Source organism: Salmo salar, chromosome ssa03 (assembly GCF_905237065.1).
Source record: "Salmo salar chromosome ssa03, Ssal_v3.1, whole genome shotgun sequence".
Taxonomy (NCBI): Eukaryota; Metazoa; Chordata; class Actinopteri; order Salmoniformes; family Salmonidae; genus Salmo; species Salmo salar.
The window spans coordinates 73,468,249-73,488,522 of NC_059444.1; the positions used below are offsets into that span (position 1 = coordinate 73,468,249).

A 20,274-nucleotide genomic window follows, 5' to 3' on the forward strand; every position below is an offset into this window, starting at 1 on the left:
TTGGGAAGGTTCTGGACATGTTCATGTGATTATTAATTGGGAAGGTTCTGGACTGGTTCATGTGATTATGAATTGGGAAGGTTCTGGACTTGTTCATGTGATTATTAATTGGGAAGGTTCTGGACATGGTCATGTGATTATTAATTGGGAAGGTTCTGGACTTGTTCATGTGATTATTAATTGGGAAGGTTCTGGACTTGTTCATGTGATTATTAATTGGGAAGGTTCTGGACTTGTTCATGTGATTATTAATTGGGAAGGTTCTGGACATGGTCATGTGATTATTAATTGGGAAGGTTCTGGACTGGTTCATGTGATTATGAATTGGGAAGGTTCTAGACATGTTCATGTGATTATTAATTGGGAAGGTTCTGGACTTGTTCATGTGATTATTAATTGGGAAGGTTCTGGACTGGTTCATGTGATTATTAATTGGGAAGGTTCTGGACTTGTTCATGTGATTATTAATTGGGAAGGTTCTGGACTTGTTCATGTGATTATTAATTGGGAAGGTTCTGGACTTGTTCATGTGATTATTAATTGGGAAGGTTCTGGACTTGTTCATGTGATTATTAATTGGGAAGGTTCTGGACTTGTTCATGTGATTATTAATTGGGAAGGTTCTGGACTTGTTCATGTGATTATTAATTGGGAAGGTTCTGGACTTGTTCATGTGATTATTAATTGGGAAGGTTCTGGACTTGTTCATGTGATTATTAATTGGGAAGGTTCTGGACTTGTTCATGTGATTATTAATTGGGAAGGTTCTGGACATGGTCATGTGATTATTAATTGGGAAGGTTCTGGACTTGTTCATGTGATTATTAATTGGCAAGGTTCTGGACTGGTTCATGTGATTATTAATTGGGAAGGTTCTGGACTTGTTCATGTGATTATTAATTGGGAAGGTTCTGGACATGTTCATGTGATTATTAATTGGGAAGGTTCTGGACTTGTTCATGTGATTATTAATTGGGAAGGTTCTGGACATGTTCATGTGATTATGAATTGGGAAGGTTCTGGACATGTTCATGTGATTATGAATTGGGAAGGTTCTGGACATGTTCATGTGATTATGGTGCTGGGACATGTGTCCTCTTTTTTCCTCACTACCTTCTACTGTCTCTCTCTCTCTCTCTCTTTCGATCTCTTTCTATCTCTTTCTGTCTATCTGTCTCTCTCTCTCTCTTCTCTCATTTGTATCTCCCTCTCTCTGAACAGAGATGTCCCTGGCTGATCAGAAGCAGGTGTTTCTGCCTTTTTGAGAACCCAGAAACAGCTGTCAGTGAGGAGGAGGAGTCTGCCTCCTAAATGACACTTTACTCACTATGTAGTGTGCTACTTTTGACCAGGACACGCTACGGGCTCTGGTTAAAAGCTATTCATTATATAGGGAATAGGGTGCCATTTTGGACATAGCCTATGTGTGGGTGAGAGAGTGTTTCCTCCTCTCCTGATCTTTCTAGGTTTATCTTTTCTCAGTCTGTTTCACAACTAACTGAGAACTGCCAGCCGCGGCCAAGAGATGACAGAACATTAAAAGAAGAGCGATTTATGACCCCCATCTGCCTGACAAGCATCTCCAGCACAGTGTAGCAGGTGTCCACGGATAACACACTTGCATTTGCAACGTGGCATTTCTGGCCCAGGCAGCATCCAAGCCCAGCACACAAACCTCATCCAAGTCCCCCATCCAAAAAGTAACTAATCCTAGTAAGTGTCCAAGTTCCAAATTCCAAAACTAATATCCAAAACCATTACGGAAATCTTGTTTCCAAAACCCAAAATGAATGTTCATGATCCAAAACCAATATCAAGCTTTATTTTTATCACCTTTACGAAACCTTGGAACATTCTAGTCCTACTGTACCAAAGGTCATCTGGAGGTGGCGTTAAGGACTTCTGTTATAAAGTTGATAATTTCCTTCATACAGTATATTTACTGGAACTCAAACCTGCTGGTCCCATAAACCTAACCCAGCCTGTGAAGCCAACCCAGGTCCCATAAACCTAACCCAGCCTGTGGAGCCAACCCAGGTCCCATAAACCTAACCCAGCCTGTGGAGCCAACCCAGGTCCCATAAACCTAACCCAGCCTGTGGAGCCAACCCAGGTCCCATAAACCTAACCCAGCCTGTGGAGCCAACCCAGGTCCCATAAACCTAACCCAGCCTGTGGAGCCAACCCAGGTCCCATAAACCTAACCCAGCCTGTGGAGCCAACCCATTCCCATAAACCTAACCCAGCCTGCTACCAAAGCAGGGAGCTCTATATCTTGTAGCCCTAGCAGCAGTGGACCTCCCAGAGGCTGGGCTTATTATTCACTGACATGCCTGATTTCATGCCACGTCCACCCTGCTGGATTGACAGCTTCCTGGGTATGTGCTCCAGTGCTGCAGCCTGCCCTGTAGTGCATCTGTGTTCACCGTGCCTGCAGAGGGAATACCTGGCCTCTAGTTAGAGTTTGGAGATTATGCACTGTCTCTGTGTTGACACTCCACCACTTCTTGACCTCTGTGACCGCTGTTCTGTTTTTTCTGCCGTCTGACAATTTGGCCTGCATGGCCCTCTGACCCTGACTGTAGAACAGACACATGTGGAAGTCACCCTTGTTGACCTTCTAAATTCACATGAGAAAGAAAACATTGTGATAGAGACATACAGGCCGTTACTATACAACCCTGATAGGACAGGAGGGCAAAGGTTAGCATAAGTTCCCAGACTTTACTGCTACTGGCTAGCGTGCAGGTTGTGTGTGTGTATGTTGCCGTGAGTGTGCGTTGGTTCTCTTACTGTGGCAGAGGGAGTCGCTGACGGGCGTGCAGGCGCTCAGCTCCACCTCGATGCCCTCATCACATATGGTGCAGGGCAGGCAGGGGTCCAGGGAGCTGTCCCGGTCGGAGTAGGTGTCGTCTATACACTCCTCACACACCGTGTCATGGTTGTGCTCGCAGTGTGCCAACACGCCCTGGCCCGCCGGGCACACCGTGCAGGGCTCGCAGCGCCCAGACACCTCACTCAGGTAGTAGTTGTAGTCACACACGCAGATGGCATTGTTGGAGTCAGTGCAGGGCGTCTGCATGCGCATCAGACCTGTACACATGGTGCAGGGGATACAGGTGTCTGTGTGGCTGTAGGTCTCTGAGTAGGTCTCACCTGGAGGAGAAGAAAGAAGAAGGGGATAGAGAACGATGAGGGAGGATGAGACAGAGGGGTGAAGGGGAGAGGGGGATGGAGGGAGGAGAGAGGAAAAATGTATATGAGGAGGAGATGAGAGAGAGAGACAGTCAGTCTAATGACATGAATCATGTTTACTGCTGCTGTGTTCATCGAGAGGGGGGGACACAGTGATCCAGTGGGTTCTGGATGATTTGTGTTCTGAGACATGAAAGGTGCTCTTGTTGAGGAAGGAGTCTGAAGCCCGCCGTGCTCATTACTATATTGATCTCTGTGTGGACTGTACCGACTGTACTGTAATGATATAGCTCTCTACTGCTCTGAACAGACGATGAGATGGCCTGTATTCAAAGTTAATCAAGCTGGGTTTGGCACAAATGATCACTGATCATTAGATGCTTGGCCACTCTTCATAATTTTAAAGTATGTTTCAAGCTATTTCTGAAAATAATTCATACGCCTAACAATATTGAGATGTATTAACTTAGCGCACGCCATACGCATGTTTCCCATTGTAAATCAGACTTGTCATGAAACTGTGCGTGTGTGAACAAGCATTATAACTCTGCCAGGAAAACGCCCTCCATTTACCTGACTATAACACCCTTCAACACCCTTTATTTGCTGTATGATTTGGAACTGTTGGAATTGGGCCATGGGACGGCAGCTTCTAAAAGAAAGAGCAATGGCGAATTTGATCACATTTCTGTGGAGGTGTGGGCAGAATGTTTTAGTCTTTTACAGTGACTTTTTCAAACTAAACATGCATGCTGCCTATACTGAGTGACAAACACTTTATCGATTGTATATTCCAAAATGTTTTAATTAAATGCTACAGCCCACACTTCTTTGCAAAAGACGAATTGTTTTGTTTATCAATAGATTCTTGTGTTTCTTCAGTATCTCCTGCCTTGGGTCTCTGAGATGTCGCGCTCCTATCGTACAGCAATACTGTAGCCTATACCCATACTGTCAAGTCTTTTACACAAGCTACCGGTATATTTACTGTGTAGGAAGAATGTATTCATCTTTTTCAGTAATTTATGCTGTATCTAGCTGTAAAGGGCAGTAATTTATGCTGTATCTGGCTGTAAAGGACAGTAATTTAATCTGTATCTGGCTGTAAAGGACAATCATTTATTCTGTATCTGGCTGTAAAGGACTGACACTTTCTGACAGAGAAAACGGTGGCCAATTGTTGTGGACTTGTCAACAATGTTTTGATTTCAATTACAAAAATAAAACACATTGATTTTCGTTCTTCTCACTAGCAGCAAATGGTTGAATCTTGTTATTATGTTTTTATGAATAAGCGTGTCCTCATATCCCCCATTTGCACAACATACTTTTTTGCCTGCTTGCAATACAATACTACAACCAATAGAAAATGTGCGTTTTGCGTCCAAACTGGCACATGTTTTGTGGTATATTTTGTAGCTACGTAATGTTTATAAAGGAGGCCTCTGATGACTATTTCCTGAGCCAGTTGTAGTTTTTTTGGAACTTTATGAAGTTCCATTAGTAGAATGTGCTCTTCAGGAATGTTGGTGCTAGAAGTTGAGCCATGAAGGTGTTGACCCCAAACTGGGTTATTCTCATGCTGAGTGTTCTTAGTGGTACAAAGTCATCCATTAATATTGCATGTTCTTATAGAATTTTTTTCAGATATAATTGGAACCCTGCTGAATTATTCAGAGTCTGTTATTTTTGTGGCTATAGGAGATGAGAGTGACGTTTGGCGGGAGAGGAGGGAAGAGGGAGGAGAGGGAGGATAAGAGAGGAGAGGGAGGAGAGAGAAGAGATGAGGAGAGGATAAGAGAGGAGAGGGTGGAGGAGAGGAGATGATAAGAGAGAACAGGAGAGGATAAGAGAGGAGAGGAGAAGAGAGGAGAGGATAAGAGAGGAGAGGGTGGAGGAGAGGAGAGGAGAAGAGAGAACAGGAGAGGAGAAGAGAGGAGAGGGTGGAGGAGAGGAGAGGATAAGAGAGGAGAGGAGGAGACAGTGGAGTGGAGGGGCAGGCTGGTTTAAATAACAAACAGCGGGATCCCCACCGGATATAGGGTTCCCCAATCCCTCTGTACTCCTGTGTGATGCTCTTCTAAATGGGGAACAGGAGAGAGGAGGCATCTTCTGCAATCTGTTCAATGTAGAGCTTTAGAGGCTTCCCTTGCTATTAGAAACAGCAAGTGATGCATGTTTTGTGTGTCTGCATCTGCGTGAGAGTACTGTGTGTGTGTGTGTGTGTGTGTGTGTGTGTGTGTGTGTGTGTGTGTGTGTGTGTGTGTGTGTGTGTGTGTGTGTGTGTGTGTGTGTGTGTGTGTGTGTGTGTGTGTGTGTGCACATGTCTGTGTGTGTGTGTGTCAGGACGAGCAGTGAGAAGTGTTGGATGGCAGTTGTGTTCAGTAAGAGAGAGAGAGCGTATTGCTGGTGTGAAAAGCCCTGCAGCAATGTCCCAGCACTTGCCTTGCCTTGTAAGCTCCTCCAGCATGTAAACACTAGCACAGGCTGAGCCTAATATCTCTAACACTTTGTAAACAGCAGCACAGCTTACTACCTGACAACACAGGGTGTCATCTCCCTTACTTTAAACACAGTGGAAACAGAAAATGTGAGAGGTAACGACATTGAAACATTAGTGGAGGATAAACAGAACAGGATTGGATAAAACAGGCTCATACTGTGAGAACAGGATTGGATAAAACAGGCTCATACTGTGAGAACAGGATTGGATAAAACAGGCTCATACTGTGAGAACAGGATTGGATAAAACAGGCTCATACTGTGAGAACAGGATTGGATAAAACAGGCTCATACTGTGAGAACAGGATTGGATAAAACAGGCTCATACTGTGAGAACAGGATTGGATAAAACAGGCTCATACTGTGAGAACAGGATTGGATAAAACAGGCTCATACTGTGAGAACAGGATTGGATAAAACAGGCTCATACTGTGAGAACTCCAACCATTTGAGGTAACACAGTGAAAAACATTGACGATGGTCCAAAATTGGATGATCCAAACATGACAACATGTTCCAGACCATCAAAAAGACCATCAAATAGTAAATATAAATTCATATGATTGATAAGAGTCAGGGAACATGTGACTGGGAAATGGAGAGACCTGAGGTTGAGCTCCCTCCACTGACAGGTGGTGGCCCAGGTCCTGAGGTTGAGCTCCCTCCACTGACAGGTGGTGGCCCAGATCCTGAGGTTGAGCTCCCTCCACTGACAGGTGGTGGCCCAGGTCCTGAGGTTGAGCTCCCTCCACTGACAGGTGGTGGCCCAGATCCTGAGGTTGAGCTCCCTCCACTGACAGGTGGTGGCCCAGGTCCTGTGGTTGAGCTCCCTCCACTAACAGGTGGTGGCCCAGGTCCTGAGGTTGAGCTCCCTCCACTAACAGGTGGTGGCCCAGGTCCTGAGGTTGAGCTCCCTCCACTAACAGGTGGTGGCCCAGGTCATGAGGTTGAGCTCCCTCCACTGACAGGTGGTGGCCCAGGTCCAGTGTTATTGTTCTCTTACATTTCTCTCAGCAGTCATTTGGCAGTGAGTGGTTCAGATGGTGGTCTGGTCTCTTTATATGGCTCTGTCTAGAGGTAGCAGAGCAGCTCTGACATTGACTGAGTGAGTGGAGCCTTCGATCTGGCGGATAAATAACTGACCTTAGGGTAAATAATGATTTGAAGTAGGACTCAGAGCCTTTGTTTTCTTTTCAGTCAGGCTTGACGGTACAACCTTTCCTCAACCTCCCCAATTATCCCGCAGCGCAACAGGCCTCTACCTAATTTTAGCTCGCATGCATAAATCCCTATGCAGTCATTGTATATAAACATGTCTAAACGTGACCGTATGCTCCAGAACCACGCACATGTAGGAGGGAGGGAGGGAGGGAGGGAGGGAGGGAGGGAGGGGGGGAGGGAGGGAGGGAGGGAGGGAGGGAGAATCAGTTACCATGCCCGTCACCACCTGAGACCATGCAGAACATTGAGGTTAGCAACATCTTTCCTCTCTTCCTGAATATGATCCTCATGGTTCCTGTCAACCTGACCACCCTCCTCTAGATATCTAGCAGTATGATCCTCATGGTTCCTCTCAACCTGACCACCCTCCTCTAGATATCTAGCAGTATGATCCTCATGGTTCCTCTCAACCTGACCACCCTCCTCTAGATATCTAGCAGTATGATCCTCATGGTTCCTGTCAACCTGACCACCCTCCTCTAGATATCTAGCAGTATGTTCCTCATGGTTCCTGTCAACCTGACCACCCTCCTCTAGATATCTAGCAGTATGATCCTCATGGTTCCTGTCAACCTGACCACCCTCCTCTAGATATCTAGCAGTATGATCCTCATGGTTCCTCTCAACCTGACCACCCTCCTCTAGATATCTAGCAGTATGATCCTCATGGTTCCTGTCAACCTGACCACCCTCCTCTAGATATCTAGTAGTATGTTCCTCATGGTTCCTCTCAACCTGACCACCCTCCTCTAGATATCTAGCAGTATGATCCTCATGGTTCCTGTCAACCTGACCACCCTCCTCTAGATATCTAGTAGTATGTTCCTCATGGTTCCTGTCAACCTGACCACCCTCCTCTAGATATCTAGCAGTATGTTCCTCATGGTTCCTGTCAACCTGACCACCCTCCTCTAGATATCTAGCAGTATGATCCTCATGGTTCCTGTCAACCTGACCACCCTCCTCTAGATATCTAACAGTATGTTCCTCTCAACCTGACCACCCTCAAAGTATGTTCCTCATGGTTCCTGTCAACCTGACCACCCTCCTCTAGATATCTAGCAGTATGATCCTCATGGTTCCTGTCAACCTGACCACCCTCCTCTAGATATCTAGCAGTATGATCCTCATGGTTCCTGTCAACCTGACCACCCTCCTCTAGATATCTAGCAGTATGATCCTCATGGTTCCTGTCAACCTGACCACCCTCCTCTAGATATCTAGCAGTATGTTCCTCATGGTTCCTGTCAACCTGACCACCCTCCTCTAGATATCTAGCAGTATGTTCCTCATGGTTCCTCTCAACCAGACCACCCTCCTCTAGATATCTAGCAGTATGTTCCTCATGGTTCCTGTCAACCTGACCACCCTCCTCTAGATATCTAGCAGTATGTTCCTCATGGTTCCTGTCAACCTGACCACCCTCCTCTAGATATCTAGCAGTATGTTCCTCATGGTTCCTGTCAACCTGACCACCCTCCTCTAGATATCTAGCAGTATGATCCTCATGGTTCCTGTCAACCTGACCACCCTCCTCTAGATATCTAGCAGTATGATCCTCATGGTTCCTGTCAACCTGACCACCCTCCTCTAGATATCTAACAGTATGTTCCTCTCAACCTGACCACCCTCTCTGAAAGTATGTTCCTCATGGTTCCTGTCAACCTGACCACCCTCCTCTAGATATCTAGCAGTATGTTCCTCATGGTTCCTCTCAACCAGACCACCCTCCTCTAGATATCTAGCAGTATGATCCTCATGGTTCCTGTCAACCTGACCACCGTCCTCTAGATATCTAGTAGTATGTTCCTCATGGTTCCTGTCAACCTGACCACCCTCCTCTAGATATCTAGCAGTATGTTCCTCATGGTTCCTGTCAACCAGACCACCCTCCTCTAGATATCTAGCAGTATGATCCTCATGGTTCCTGTCAACCTGACCACCCTCCTCTAGATATCTCGCAGTATGTTCCTCATGGTTCCTGTCAACCTGACCACCCTCCTCTAGATATCTAGCAGTATGATCCTCATGGTTCCTGTCAACCTGACCACCCTCCTCTATATATCTAGCAGTATGTTCCTCATGGTTCCTGTCAGCCTGACAACCCTCCTCTAGATATCTAGCAGTACGATCCTGTCAGCAGTTAGTGATTGAAGGCTGATGGATGTAGGGTAAATGTGCCAATTCAGCCTGAGAAGGCCCCTCCTCTCACATCGAAGTGTTTCGACCCCATTAGATTAGCATCATTAATAATGCAGGTCTGGACAACCTTAAGCTTCTCCTGTGTCCATCCTCTTTCATCTTCTCCTTTGTCAGCAATTATCCTGCTGTGTTCTTTTAGGGGACGTTGGCCAATGGCCATTTCCCCACTAATGTCAGACAGCTTTCCTTCCTTAACTCTTTTCTCTCTTTCTGCTATGCTAACATAACATACTGACCTTTCACTGGCTCTTGTTTCTCTGTAGGGCTATACGTTAAACGTTCTGAAACATGCATGCCGGTTTCTATTTGTCTTTTAAAACTTGAAACATTTATTTAACAGTGTGTAATTATCGCCACGCTTCAGTGGTCTGCTTGGCTCGACCCCAAGGTTTACAACATCTGTTTAGGGTATTATTAACGTTCCTATAATGCTATTATTAGGATATTAAAAAGCGAAGTCATATCTGGTGACAGTTATGTGTTATCCCTCATTAGCTCACCTAGTGTTGTTCTGGGGTCAGTGGAGTAATGCAGTAGTTTCCGCTGTAGGAGCCACAGAGGACTCTCAAACTAATTTCTCCTCATTCCCCCATTACCCACTGATCCACAATCAGTCAGTCCTCTTTTACACACTCCATTGACTAAGGAAGCTGTGGTTCTCCTCTCTCTATGTCCTTCTCTCTGTCTCTCTCTCTTTCCCTCTCTCTCTCTAAATCTCCAACTGAACCCCATTCAGTCAGAGGACTTTCTAAACGCTTCATTGACTGGCCTTTTCTCTCTCCATCCCCACTGATCCCCAGTCAGTTGCAGCCCCCTTTGTAATGCTTCACTGAGAAGCAGCTCTGGATGTGCTGTGTCCCATGACAGGCAGAGAGAGAGAAAGTGGAAAGGACTGATAAATATTTTAGCGGTGCTGACGTTGGCAGGCGTCTAGACCTGAAAGGATAGGGCAATGTGGAGGGGAGGTGTTAGCGGGGCAGGAAGTAGAGTATCCAGAGAGGAAGAAGAGGTAAATAAAGATGCACCCATATTTACCATGAAACAGGAAATGGATGCTCTGAATGTTTTTTCACCTTTTAAAATATTAATATCTGCGCTTTATGAAATACTGCTTCTATCTACGTATACAGCTTTTGTTATTCAGGTAAAGGTCTGTGTTTTCAGCCACTGACATCCATTTATAACACTCTCAGGCCCTATTTTTGTTAGTGTTTCAGGGATGCATCAAGCACATTAAGATTTTATTGGGACTAACAAAAATGGACAGGCAGAGAAAAATTGTAAATTGACTCAAATTGTCACAAACTAATGCAATTCTGCTAAATTGTGGAATGTTTACCACATTATTGATACCATGTCTGTATCGTGGCTCAAGATAATTGTTTTCTAGGGCTTCCCGAGTGTCGCAGCGGTCTAAGGCACTGCATCGCAGTACTAGAGGTGTCACTACAGATCTGGATTCGATCCCGGGCTGTGTAGCAGCTGGCCGCGACCGGGAGACCCATGAGGTGCGGCTGACTTCCGGGTTAAGCGAGCAGTGCGGCTTGGTGGCGTCGTGTTTTGGAGGACGCATGGCTCTCGACCTTCACCTCCCCTGAGTCCGTACAGGAGTTGCAGCGATGGGACAACACTGTTTTCTGCATCCCTGTGTAGGATATCAAATGGGCGTGGTGCACTGGTATAATTAGTCTGTTTAAATGTGTAAAGATGCAGTCATGTAACACCATGCAAGATGAATGAGCAGACCCTGCTCTTTGGTGCTTGATGCTCCCTCAGACCAGTTTTGTCCCTGTTACAGCCGATGAGTCACATAAAGACTGGTAGGGAATGAGAGTGGAGCGCTCACTAGTGGTTTATCATTTCCCATGAAAAAAAGTGACAGCATTTATACATTTTAATTAATTAATTAAGGACTCTTAGGGCAGGGTTCAGTCAAACCTTAGAATACAAGTCCATATTAGGATGTCTCTGCTGCTTTTGCAGAGAAGCCAAGCGGCTCCAGTTTCCTGCTGTAATCCATCACTTTGTGTAATTTGCTGATAATAATGATTAATTAGTCTCCATTCCTCATCCCCTCCTCTTCCATTTCCATTTCCCCTCCCTTCCAGTTGTTCTTTTACCTCTCTATGTATACTGTCTGGTTGGCTGTTCACCAACTGTCCAGCTGCTGTGGATGAGACTTTGATCTTAAACTGCCAAGCTCCAGGAATGTTTGGAGGTTACATTAAATAGTATGTGCATACCATGTCTTTACACAGGCCAGTGTTGTGTCTGTAGGAGCTTGTTATGGTAATACTATACCAAGCAGAAACACAGACCATCTTCTGACTAAATGACTTAATTGATCTAATTTTAGACCTCGTCTGTTCTGTGTCCTGCTCAAATTGTGTTGGAAACACTGGCATTCCTGGGAATTGTAAAGGACCTCAACTGAAGAATACTTTGTCTGTGAATTGTCACAGTTGTGAAAGAAGATCCTATTTGTATGACTCAGTCAGTAGAGCAGACCTGACACCAATCAGGAGTCACAATACACTCTGACATTCTGCTCATCCACCACAACCATGCAGTGACCTTTGAGAACTACACTTTGACTCATAGAAGTGCTGTAGAATCCAGCTGACTCGCTCTCTCTGGATTCTATTTCTATGCTATGCAGTGACCTATGAGAACTATACTTTAACTTCTACTATGCATCTTAACTACTGTAAAGGACAACAACAGAAAGAGAGGGAAAATTGTGAAACAAACCCTAAGATGAAGTGCCTATGTATGTTTGCATAAAGGCTCTTCCTCTCTGTAGGACGTTCTAGCACAACATTGGCACCTCTCCCGTCCCGTTTTATCCTCCCTCTGAATCAGTGCTAATGGGTTTCAGCCTGAGTTGGATGTGAACACATTTGGCCCCACTTACAGCCATCAAACATAGGAATTCCTGCCTGTTTCCAAATAACACTTTGTTATTAAAGCAGGAACAGAAGGCTTTTTTTAGTAATGTGCAAATTGGACAGTAACATTTTTGTTCAGGCTTTTTTCTGTTTTGATTGGTTGGTTTTAGACGGTGGGGTATTAATGTGTAAATTGCCGTTGATGGTGTAAATGAGTGCATATAAGGTGAAATGTATAGTTCAGGGATTTTTCTGCCATTGAAATCATTGTCCAAACAGTGTAAAAAAAAGTTAGAATATACTGTATATATACTTTTTTAAATACATTTTCGGGATATAAAAACACTTTCAGTGTGTACTTAAACGACTAAAACCAGACATAAAGTGTGTAAAAAAGATAATGGACCTATATATTTTTTGATAACATAATCATTGAGAACTAACAATACCCAAAATAAAAACTAGACAGTCAGGGAGAATTGAAAATTCTAAAAACAATGAATTTAGCATTATAGATTTTGTTATTATGTTTGAGCAAAAGAACACAATATTAGCCATTCTTTACCCCGCCAAGATGGGGGCTTCTAAAATTATGACCACTGACGGGCCAACCGTGCCCCCTGCCACGCCCCCTGCCACGCCCACCACCTAAGCCCTTGTTTGATCCAGAAGAAAACCTCTAGTTGTGCAACTGAAAATAGCTGTGTGTGCGTGCCTGTGTGCATGTGCATAATACAGTATGTCTGTATAGATGTGTACTTGTACATTTGAAGGATGAACTCACTGTCTAGGCACTGGGCGCAGACGGTCTGGTTGGCACCACACCTCCTCACCACCCCCTCTCCAGGTGGGCACACCTCGCAGCACTCTCCACCCTTGGTGTACTGGCCTGACTCACAGGGCACCTGCACCGCCCGCTCCGTCTTAGAAGCCACCAATACCCCAACCTGGCACAGACAGAGGAACAGACAGAAGGGTGTTAAAGCAGAGGTCACCCATAATACTGGCTCATAGAGGGGAACGTTTTGGAGGCAAAAATGACAGCCAGATGTGTATTACAATCATGTTCCTAATCTAACCTCATATCATGATTCGCAATAAATCACTTTGTCTACATCTAAATCAGAGACAAATTCTTCTACAGAGAAATACATTGTCCCATCCTCAGAGAGCCTTTAAAGGCACATAAAGGCAAGCCTCAAGGTGCTCACCCATGACTGGTCCAAGTAACACCTATAAACATATGTGCCTAATGCACAACCTCATGTTGCATGTTAGCACTTCAATATATCCTCCCCATACACACACACACACACACCCATGCATGCACACACTCGTGCACACACACACACATACACACACACACTTCCCCCCAGAATTCCTGTTCCGATCATCCATATCCAGCCCGCTGCCCTTCACACTGAAGCTGACAGTCTGCAGGGTGTTTACAAAGGCTCCTGAACCCATTCAATTATAAGGAGAAGATCTACCTTTGTTTTTCTAATACTTGATTTGTGTTTTCTTCCCCATAGTGGTTACTCTCCTCCTTATTTATTTGCTTGTAGTGCAAATGTTAGTTGAATACTGCTGGCTGGAGCATACTGCAAGTCCAGGCGGGACTGTTTCAGGAAGTAAAGCATTTGAGGAGCTTAACTTTTTCTTTAAGGCCAAGACAAACGGAGCTGTCTATGGGGCTATTGGTCAGACTCAGTACTGTTGATGGAGGACCTGGGAGAGTTAACATCCTTGTTTTTCTCTCTAATTGCTAGGTGTGGTAAACGACAGATTCCTCTCTGGAATTTGCATAACAAGTCCTCATATTGCGCAACTTAAAACTATAAATTCACACAGAATCTTCTCACTGTCTCTTTTTATTTCCAATATTTTTCTCACTGCCTCTCTCCACTCTCCCTCTCTCTCCCCTTCTCTGTCACTTCCTCTCTCTCACTCTGATATAAATGCGAAACAGCTTCACAGGCACAGGACTAAAGCATGTTTTCATACATACAATACATTTAAATAAGGAAACAATAATGTGAAGCACATTCTGAAGTCATAATCATCAAAACCATTAGACTGAAACGCTTTAACGTTTAATGCCTCACATTTTACTAAGAAAAACTGCTGGTCTCTCTCTCACTGAGATGCCTTCTCTCTCTCTTTAACTGTCTCCCTCTCTCCCCTTCCCTCAGCCCCTGCTTTCATTCAAAAACAGATGCACTGAAAGCAGCCGCCAGTACAGCTCTCTCTCTCTCTCTGTCGATCGACTCTCATCCGCTCTTTATATTTCTCCCTCTCTCTATCTTCTCTGTGTGTGTGTGCGTGTCTGTGTGTGCGTGTGTGCGTGCGTGCCCCCCCCCAGTGATATCCCCCACATAATCTCAAACACTCTCAAGGGCGCAACTTTGGTTTTAGAAGTGGGGGGACATAACTTTTTTATTTCATTTTTATCCAGTCGGATAAACACTCCAAACAGTCTACCCGACCACTTGGAGGCATCTGCAGGGTCCTAAAGCACACCGTTGCCTCGTTTTGTACCACAATCCAATGATAAAACTGAGGAGGACAAAAATGCAATTTCAGAATGTGGGGGGGACATGTCCCCGTCCCCCGTCCCCAGTGAAAGTTGCACCTGTGACCCCTCTACTCTTGGCATGTCTCCCTCTGTTGGAGAATTACCCAAAGCATTATTAAACCACATATAAGCATATTTTCTTATCCTTAGTCATTTATGCAAACCTTGGCTCTAAACCTCTGTTTTTATTTGAATATGGTCATACACTATAATCACCAGGTCAGTGAATGTGAACTTGGAATGCCGCCCAAACCCCCAAGTTTATCTGTATTTGTGTGCATCTTGTCAGTGAAATAAACTGGCAATTTACCAGCTTCACCTCTGATAAGGAGCCTGCTACTCTCAACGTGATCTGAGTGACTGAAAGGTGCTGCATAGTCAATCCGACGTCTGCATTGGCCGTGCAGCATTTAGGGTGATATGGCCTCTGCAGAAGTCAGGGTATTCATACTTCTTTAGCTTAGCGGAACAGCGCAGAACTGTTGTGAAGGAAGTTGTCAAGGAAGTGAGTTTGTGTTCATACAGGACCTCCTGACCTACAGTTGAAGTCAAAAGTTTACATGCACTCATGTTGGAGTCATTAAAACTAATTTTCAACCACTCCACAAATTTCTTGTTAACAAACTATAGTTTTGTCAAGTCGGTTAGGACATCTACTTTGTGCATGACACAAGTCATTTTTCCAACAATTGTTTACAGACAGGTTATTTCACTTATAATTCACTGTATCACAATTCCAGTGGGTCAGAAGTTTACATACACTAAGTTGACTGTGCCTTTAAACAGCTTGGAAAATTCCTAAAATGATGTCATGGCTTTAGAAGCTTCTGATAGGCTAATTGACATCATTTGAGTCAATTGGAGGTGTACCTGTGGATGTATTTCAAGGCCTACCTTCAAACTCAGTGCCTCTTTGCTTGACATCATCGGAAAATCTAAAGAAATCAGCCAAGACCTCAGAAAAACTATTGTAGACCTCCACAAGTCTGGTTCATCCTTGGGAGCAATTTCCAAACGCCTGAAGGTACCACGTTCATCTGTACAAACAATAGTAGGCAAGTATAAACACCATGGGACCACGCAGCCATCATACCGCTCAGGAAGGAGACGCGTTCTATCTCCTAGAGATTAACGTACATTGGTGCGAAAAGTGCAAATCAATTCCAGAACAACAGCAAAGGACCTTGTGAAAGTGTTGGAGGAAACTGGTACAAAAGTATCTATATCCACAGTAAAACAAGTCCTATATCGACATAACCTGAAAGGCAGCTCAGCAAGGAAGAAGCCACTGCTCCAAAACCGCTATAAAAAAGCCAGACTACGGTTTGCAACTGCTCATGGGGACAAAGATTGTACTTTTTGGAGAAATGTCCTCTGGTCTGATGAAACAAAAATATAACTGTTTGGCCATAATAACCATTGTTATGTTTGGAGGAAAAAGGGGGAGGCTTGCAAGCCGAAGAACACCATCCCAACCGTGAAGCACGGGGGTGGCAGCATCATGTTGTGGGGGTGCTTTGCTGCAGGAGGGACTGGTGCACTTCACAAAATAGATGGCATCATGAGGATGGAAAATTATGTGGATATATTGAAGCAACATCTCAAGACATCAGTCAGGAAGTTAAAGCTTGGATGCAAATGGGTCTTCCATATGGACAATGACCCCAAGCATACTTCCAAAGTTGTGGCAAAATGGCTTAAGGACAACAAAGTCAAGGTATTGGAGTGGCCATCACAAAGCCCTGACCTCAATCCTATAGAACATTTCTGGGCAGAACTGAAAAAGCGTTTGTGAACAAGGAGGCCTACAAACCTGACTCAGTTACACCAGCTCTGTCAGGAGGAATGGGCCAAAATTCACCCAACTTATTGTGGGAAGCTTGTGGAAGGCTACCCAAAACGTTTGACCCAAGTTAAACAATTTAGAGGCGATGCTACCTAATACTAATTGAGTGTATGTAAACTTCTGACCCAATGGGAATGTGATGAAAGAAATAAAAACTGAAATAAATCATTCTCTCTACTATTATTCTGACATTTCACATTATTAAAATAAAATGTTGATCCTAACTGACCTAAGACAGGGAATTTTTACTAGGATTAAATGTCAGGAATTGTGAAAAACTGAGTTTAAATGTATTTGGCTAAGGTGTATGTAAACTTCCGACTTCAACTGTACCTATCATCAACCAATCATGTCAATGAGGAGCCCTCCGCATTGTCACAAAATTTGAGAAGCGCACAGCGATGCGGTACAGAGCTCATTTTTGTCTCTGCATGCCTCCCCTCCGTAGACTCCGCAATTGCATCACACCATCCATACGGAGCCTCCGACCACATTTTCGGATCAAGCATAAATTAACTCAAACGATTAGAATAAGGCAATGCCCTCACACACACACACACACACACACACACACACACACACACACACACACACCCACACACCCCCAGCCTTGAGATGCCTGCTTCGCACTCTCCCCGATTTCATAGTCAATTAGAGACTATTTCTGAATCTAATTCTACAAACATGCTCTATACTACCACAATGTTGTAAAGAAGCTGTCAAAACAGACTGCTCCTGAGTCATGTAGAGGGCTGTTCACATGGTGAGTGAATGAACAAGCCTTATTAGACCAGCAGGTCTTGAAATATCAGGAGGATTAGCTTATGACAGCCACTCACCAAATAATTGCAAATAGTTTGTAATCATCCCCATCACCATTATCATTATCATCCCCCAACTACCGAAAATTCACATGCATGTCATGAATTGCTCAAAACTTTCTGAACTTCAGATAAGTCACTACCTCCACTTCAACAGAAGCCTACTGCCAAAAAAAATGAAAATATGCGTATTTTAGGATTTCATAACAGGTTAATTCATAAAAAAACTGTTATTAGATCACATACAGACTGAAATGTTAAGGGTTTGATCAGTCATCAGTAAATGGCATAGATCTGTTTCATATATGCATACTCGGTGTTGGGGAAGCTACTCTGAAAATATATTTTACCAAGCTACCAATTACTTCACACTGGAAGAAGTTAAACTGGGTATATGGGTGAAGTAGGCAATCATTTTCTTTTTTTCAGCATTAGACCTGCCTAATTCTCACTTGAAACATTCGTTTTTTTGTTTCTTAGGCTAAATTACACATTCTGTTAACATATGACCTCAATTGCAATTTGTTATCTATGGCATTTCAGGTGCACATATTAACGTTTTTTAAGAACTAGTTTGGATGTAGTGAACTACTTTTTCAAAGTAACTTTAGTTAAGTCAAATATATATTTTCTTAAAGGGAGCTTTAGTGAGGTTTATCTTCTTCCAGTGTGAAGTGATTGGTAGGTTGGTCAAAAATATTTTCTGAGTAGCTTCCCCAACACTGAGTATGCATATTTACCGATGACTGACCAAGCTTTTCATTTCAGTCCGTATGTGATCTTATCACAGTTTTGAAATCCTACATTGTAAAAGGAACCTTGGGCTATGGCAACTGCCTATGAAAACCTTCCAGGATGGTTGTTCTATAAAGGATTCAGATGAAGAGCATGGGGAACTATAACTGTTATTATAAAACACACATTCGGGTTTATTATGATCAGTTCTGAGAGGGGGGGGGGTGTTAATCACCTTCCCTCCAGCAGCTCTCCTCAGATTAGTATCTTGACTAATTTGCCAGCATTGGATGGAGAAATACGAGGGCCAGTGTAGGGATCCCCAGTCCAATACAACTACAGAGTTATAACGCTAAGTAATAAAATGCAAACAATGAACACGTTTCTCCCGTGATACCTATTCAATCAAAATGAAATACATCTTTATGAAATCAGAGTTATAAATCATGCCACTACTCACCACTCCAAACAACATCACCAATGATAAGGTACCCGCCATGCTTCGGTTTCCTACAGTGTCATAAACAAATAGACTATACTAAATGGATACTGCAAAGGAACATACAGGACGAATTGTTCATTTTAATTCCTGTGGCAATTCTTTATCAATGAGCCGGCTGCCGTGTAGCGTTCGAGACCTTTTGAGAGTGAGATGCGTCGCATTGGCAGGTCACTGGTGCGTGCGTGCAGCGTCCCGGCGCAGACTGACTGTACTGAGCGCTATCCAGCAGTGCTCTGCGGAGGCAAGAGTCGTGCACGAACTGAAGAGAGGCACGTCCACTCTTTCCCGATTTACCCTGTGACTTCTGCAGTAGACGACTTGAACGAGCTACACCTGGGATCATCAACTAGATTCAGACGCGCGTCAATTTTTTCTTGAGTGGAAGGTTGGGGGGGGGCAAAAACATAATTACAAATAATTTGTAGACTTCAGATTGACCGCATTAAGCCCAAACATATATCATATTTGACTAAAACACAATAATTCCAAACCTTGCTTGCGTTTGTATATGGTAATGAGATATTATGCATGGAAATACTTGGGAACAGATATTCCAAATTAAAATAACTTGGAGCTGATTTACATTGTTTTATGTCCAACAATGAAAATGCAACCCAAAAAAACAAAAACACCTGCTGTACAAATTCGTCACTCGGGCCGCCAGTTGGGAAACCATGATCTACATAGACAAGAGACAAGGATCAACTGGAGTCAATTTTGTGACACTTCATCTATATCTCGCTCTCTCTATCGCTCTCTCTCGCTCTCTAGCTTTCCCTCCAATGTGTTGCATTTCATGTTGTTTGCCAAAGAAAGCATCCCCGGAAATCTACCTGAAATCTACTGGGTAGATGCGTTTTTCACATGCAGTTTTATTGATCATTTCTAATTTATGTGGTCTGTATTATTGCGTCAACTGTATATAAATGAATGAATTTCATGAGCTGGTGCACACCCTTAAAGTTGGTAGAGGTGCTGACCAACGGCGATATACAAGCTCCCGGTAATGTATTGGGTAAACCACCAACGTTTTGGCATCACTGTGCCTTCTTCAGGGTCTGGTGTCAAGCACATCATCATTCTAGGCACAGCTTGATTCTTGCGCTTTTTACACGTTCACGTAGTAGGCTACAATACGTAGGCCTATAGTCTACAATATTTACCAGCTGCACCCAAATAATAATAATAATAATAAATTATATATATATATATATATATATCTATAAATTATAGCGAACAGAAGAAGTGGGAAGCAAATCCAGGCGTGAAAGGCAAACACCCTACGCAACGCTGCAATAGGGTTAACCCACTTGGTGGGAATTGTAAAGTGGCTCATATATCGAGGACCGACATACTGTCCCTTTCGAGCCGGTAGGCACGTCGACTTTCTTTCAAACCCCTTCACAAGTATCGCTGTGCCTTTCGATGGCCCAACGGCCGCCATCCGACTTGACACCAATGTATCGAACAGAGGGAGTGTCACGTCCTGACAGGAAGTTGTTATTTTCTATGGTAGAGTAGGTCAGGGCGTGACGGGGTGTTTGTCCATTTTTGTATTTCTATGTTTAGTTTCTAGTTTTGTATTTCTAGGTTAGTTTTTGTTTGGCATGACCTCCAATTAGAGGCAGCCGGTTGTCGTTGTCTCTAATTGGAGGCCATATTTAAGTTGATGTTTGTCCCACTGGTGTTTTGTGGGTGATTATTTTGTGAGTAGTGTATGCCGGCTCTGCGTCACGGCTTTCTTGTTTTTTGTATTTCAAGTTTATGGTTTATTGCATTAGTTTCAC

General features: G+C 43.8%; 1 protein-coding gene across 1 annotated transcript in view; it reads right to left on the reverse strand.

Moving 5' to 3' along the window:
- LOC106601645 (tumor necrosis factor receptor superfamily member 16) overlaps positions 1-18,786 on the reverse strand; it is a 44,363-nt gene extending 25,577 nt beyond the window's left edge. Inside the window, exons 1-3 of the mRNA XM_045715380.1 lie at positions 18,446-18,786; positions 12,793-12,955; positions 2,794-3,156 (exon numbers count right to left, since the gene is read on the reverse strand). Coding sequence (XP_045571336.1) covers positions 2,794-3,156; positions 12,793-12,955; positions 18,446-18,484 — 565 coding nt within the window. The 5' untranslated portion in view covers positions 18,485-18,786. The remainder of the gene's footprint in view (positions 1-2,793; positions 3,157-12,792; positions 12,956-18,445) is intronic.
- Positions 18,787-20,274: the final 1,488 nt, after the last annotated feature.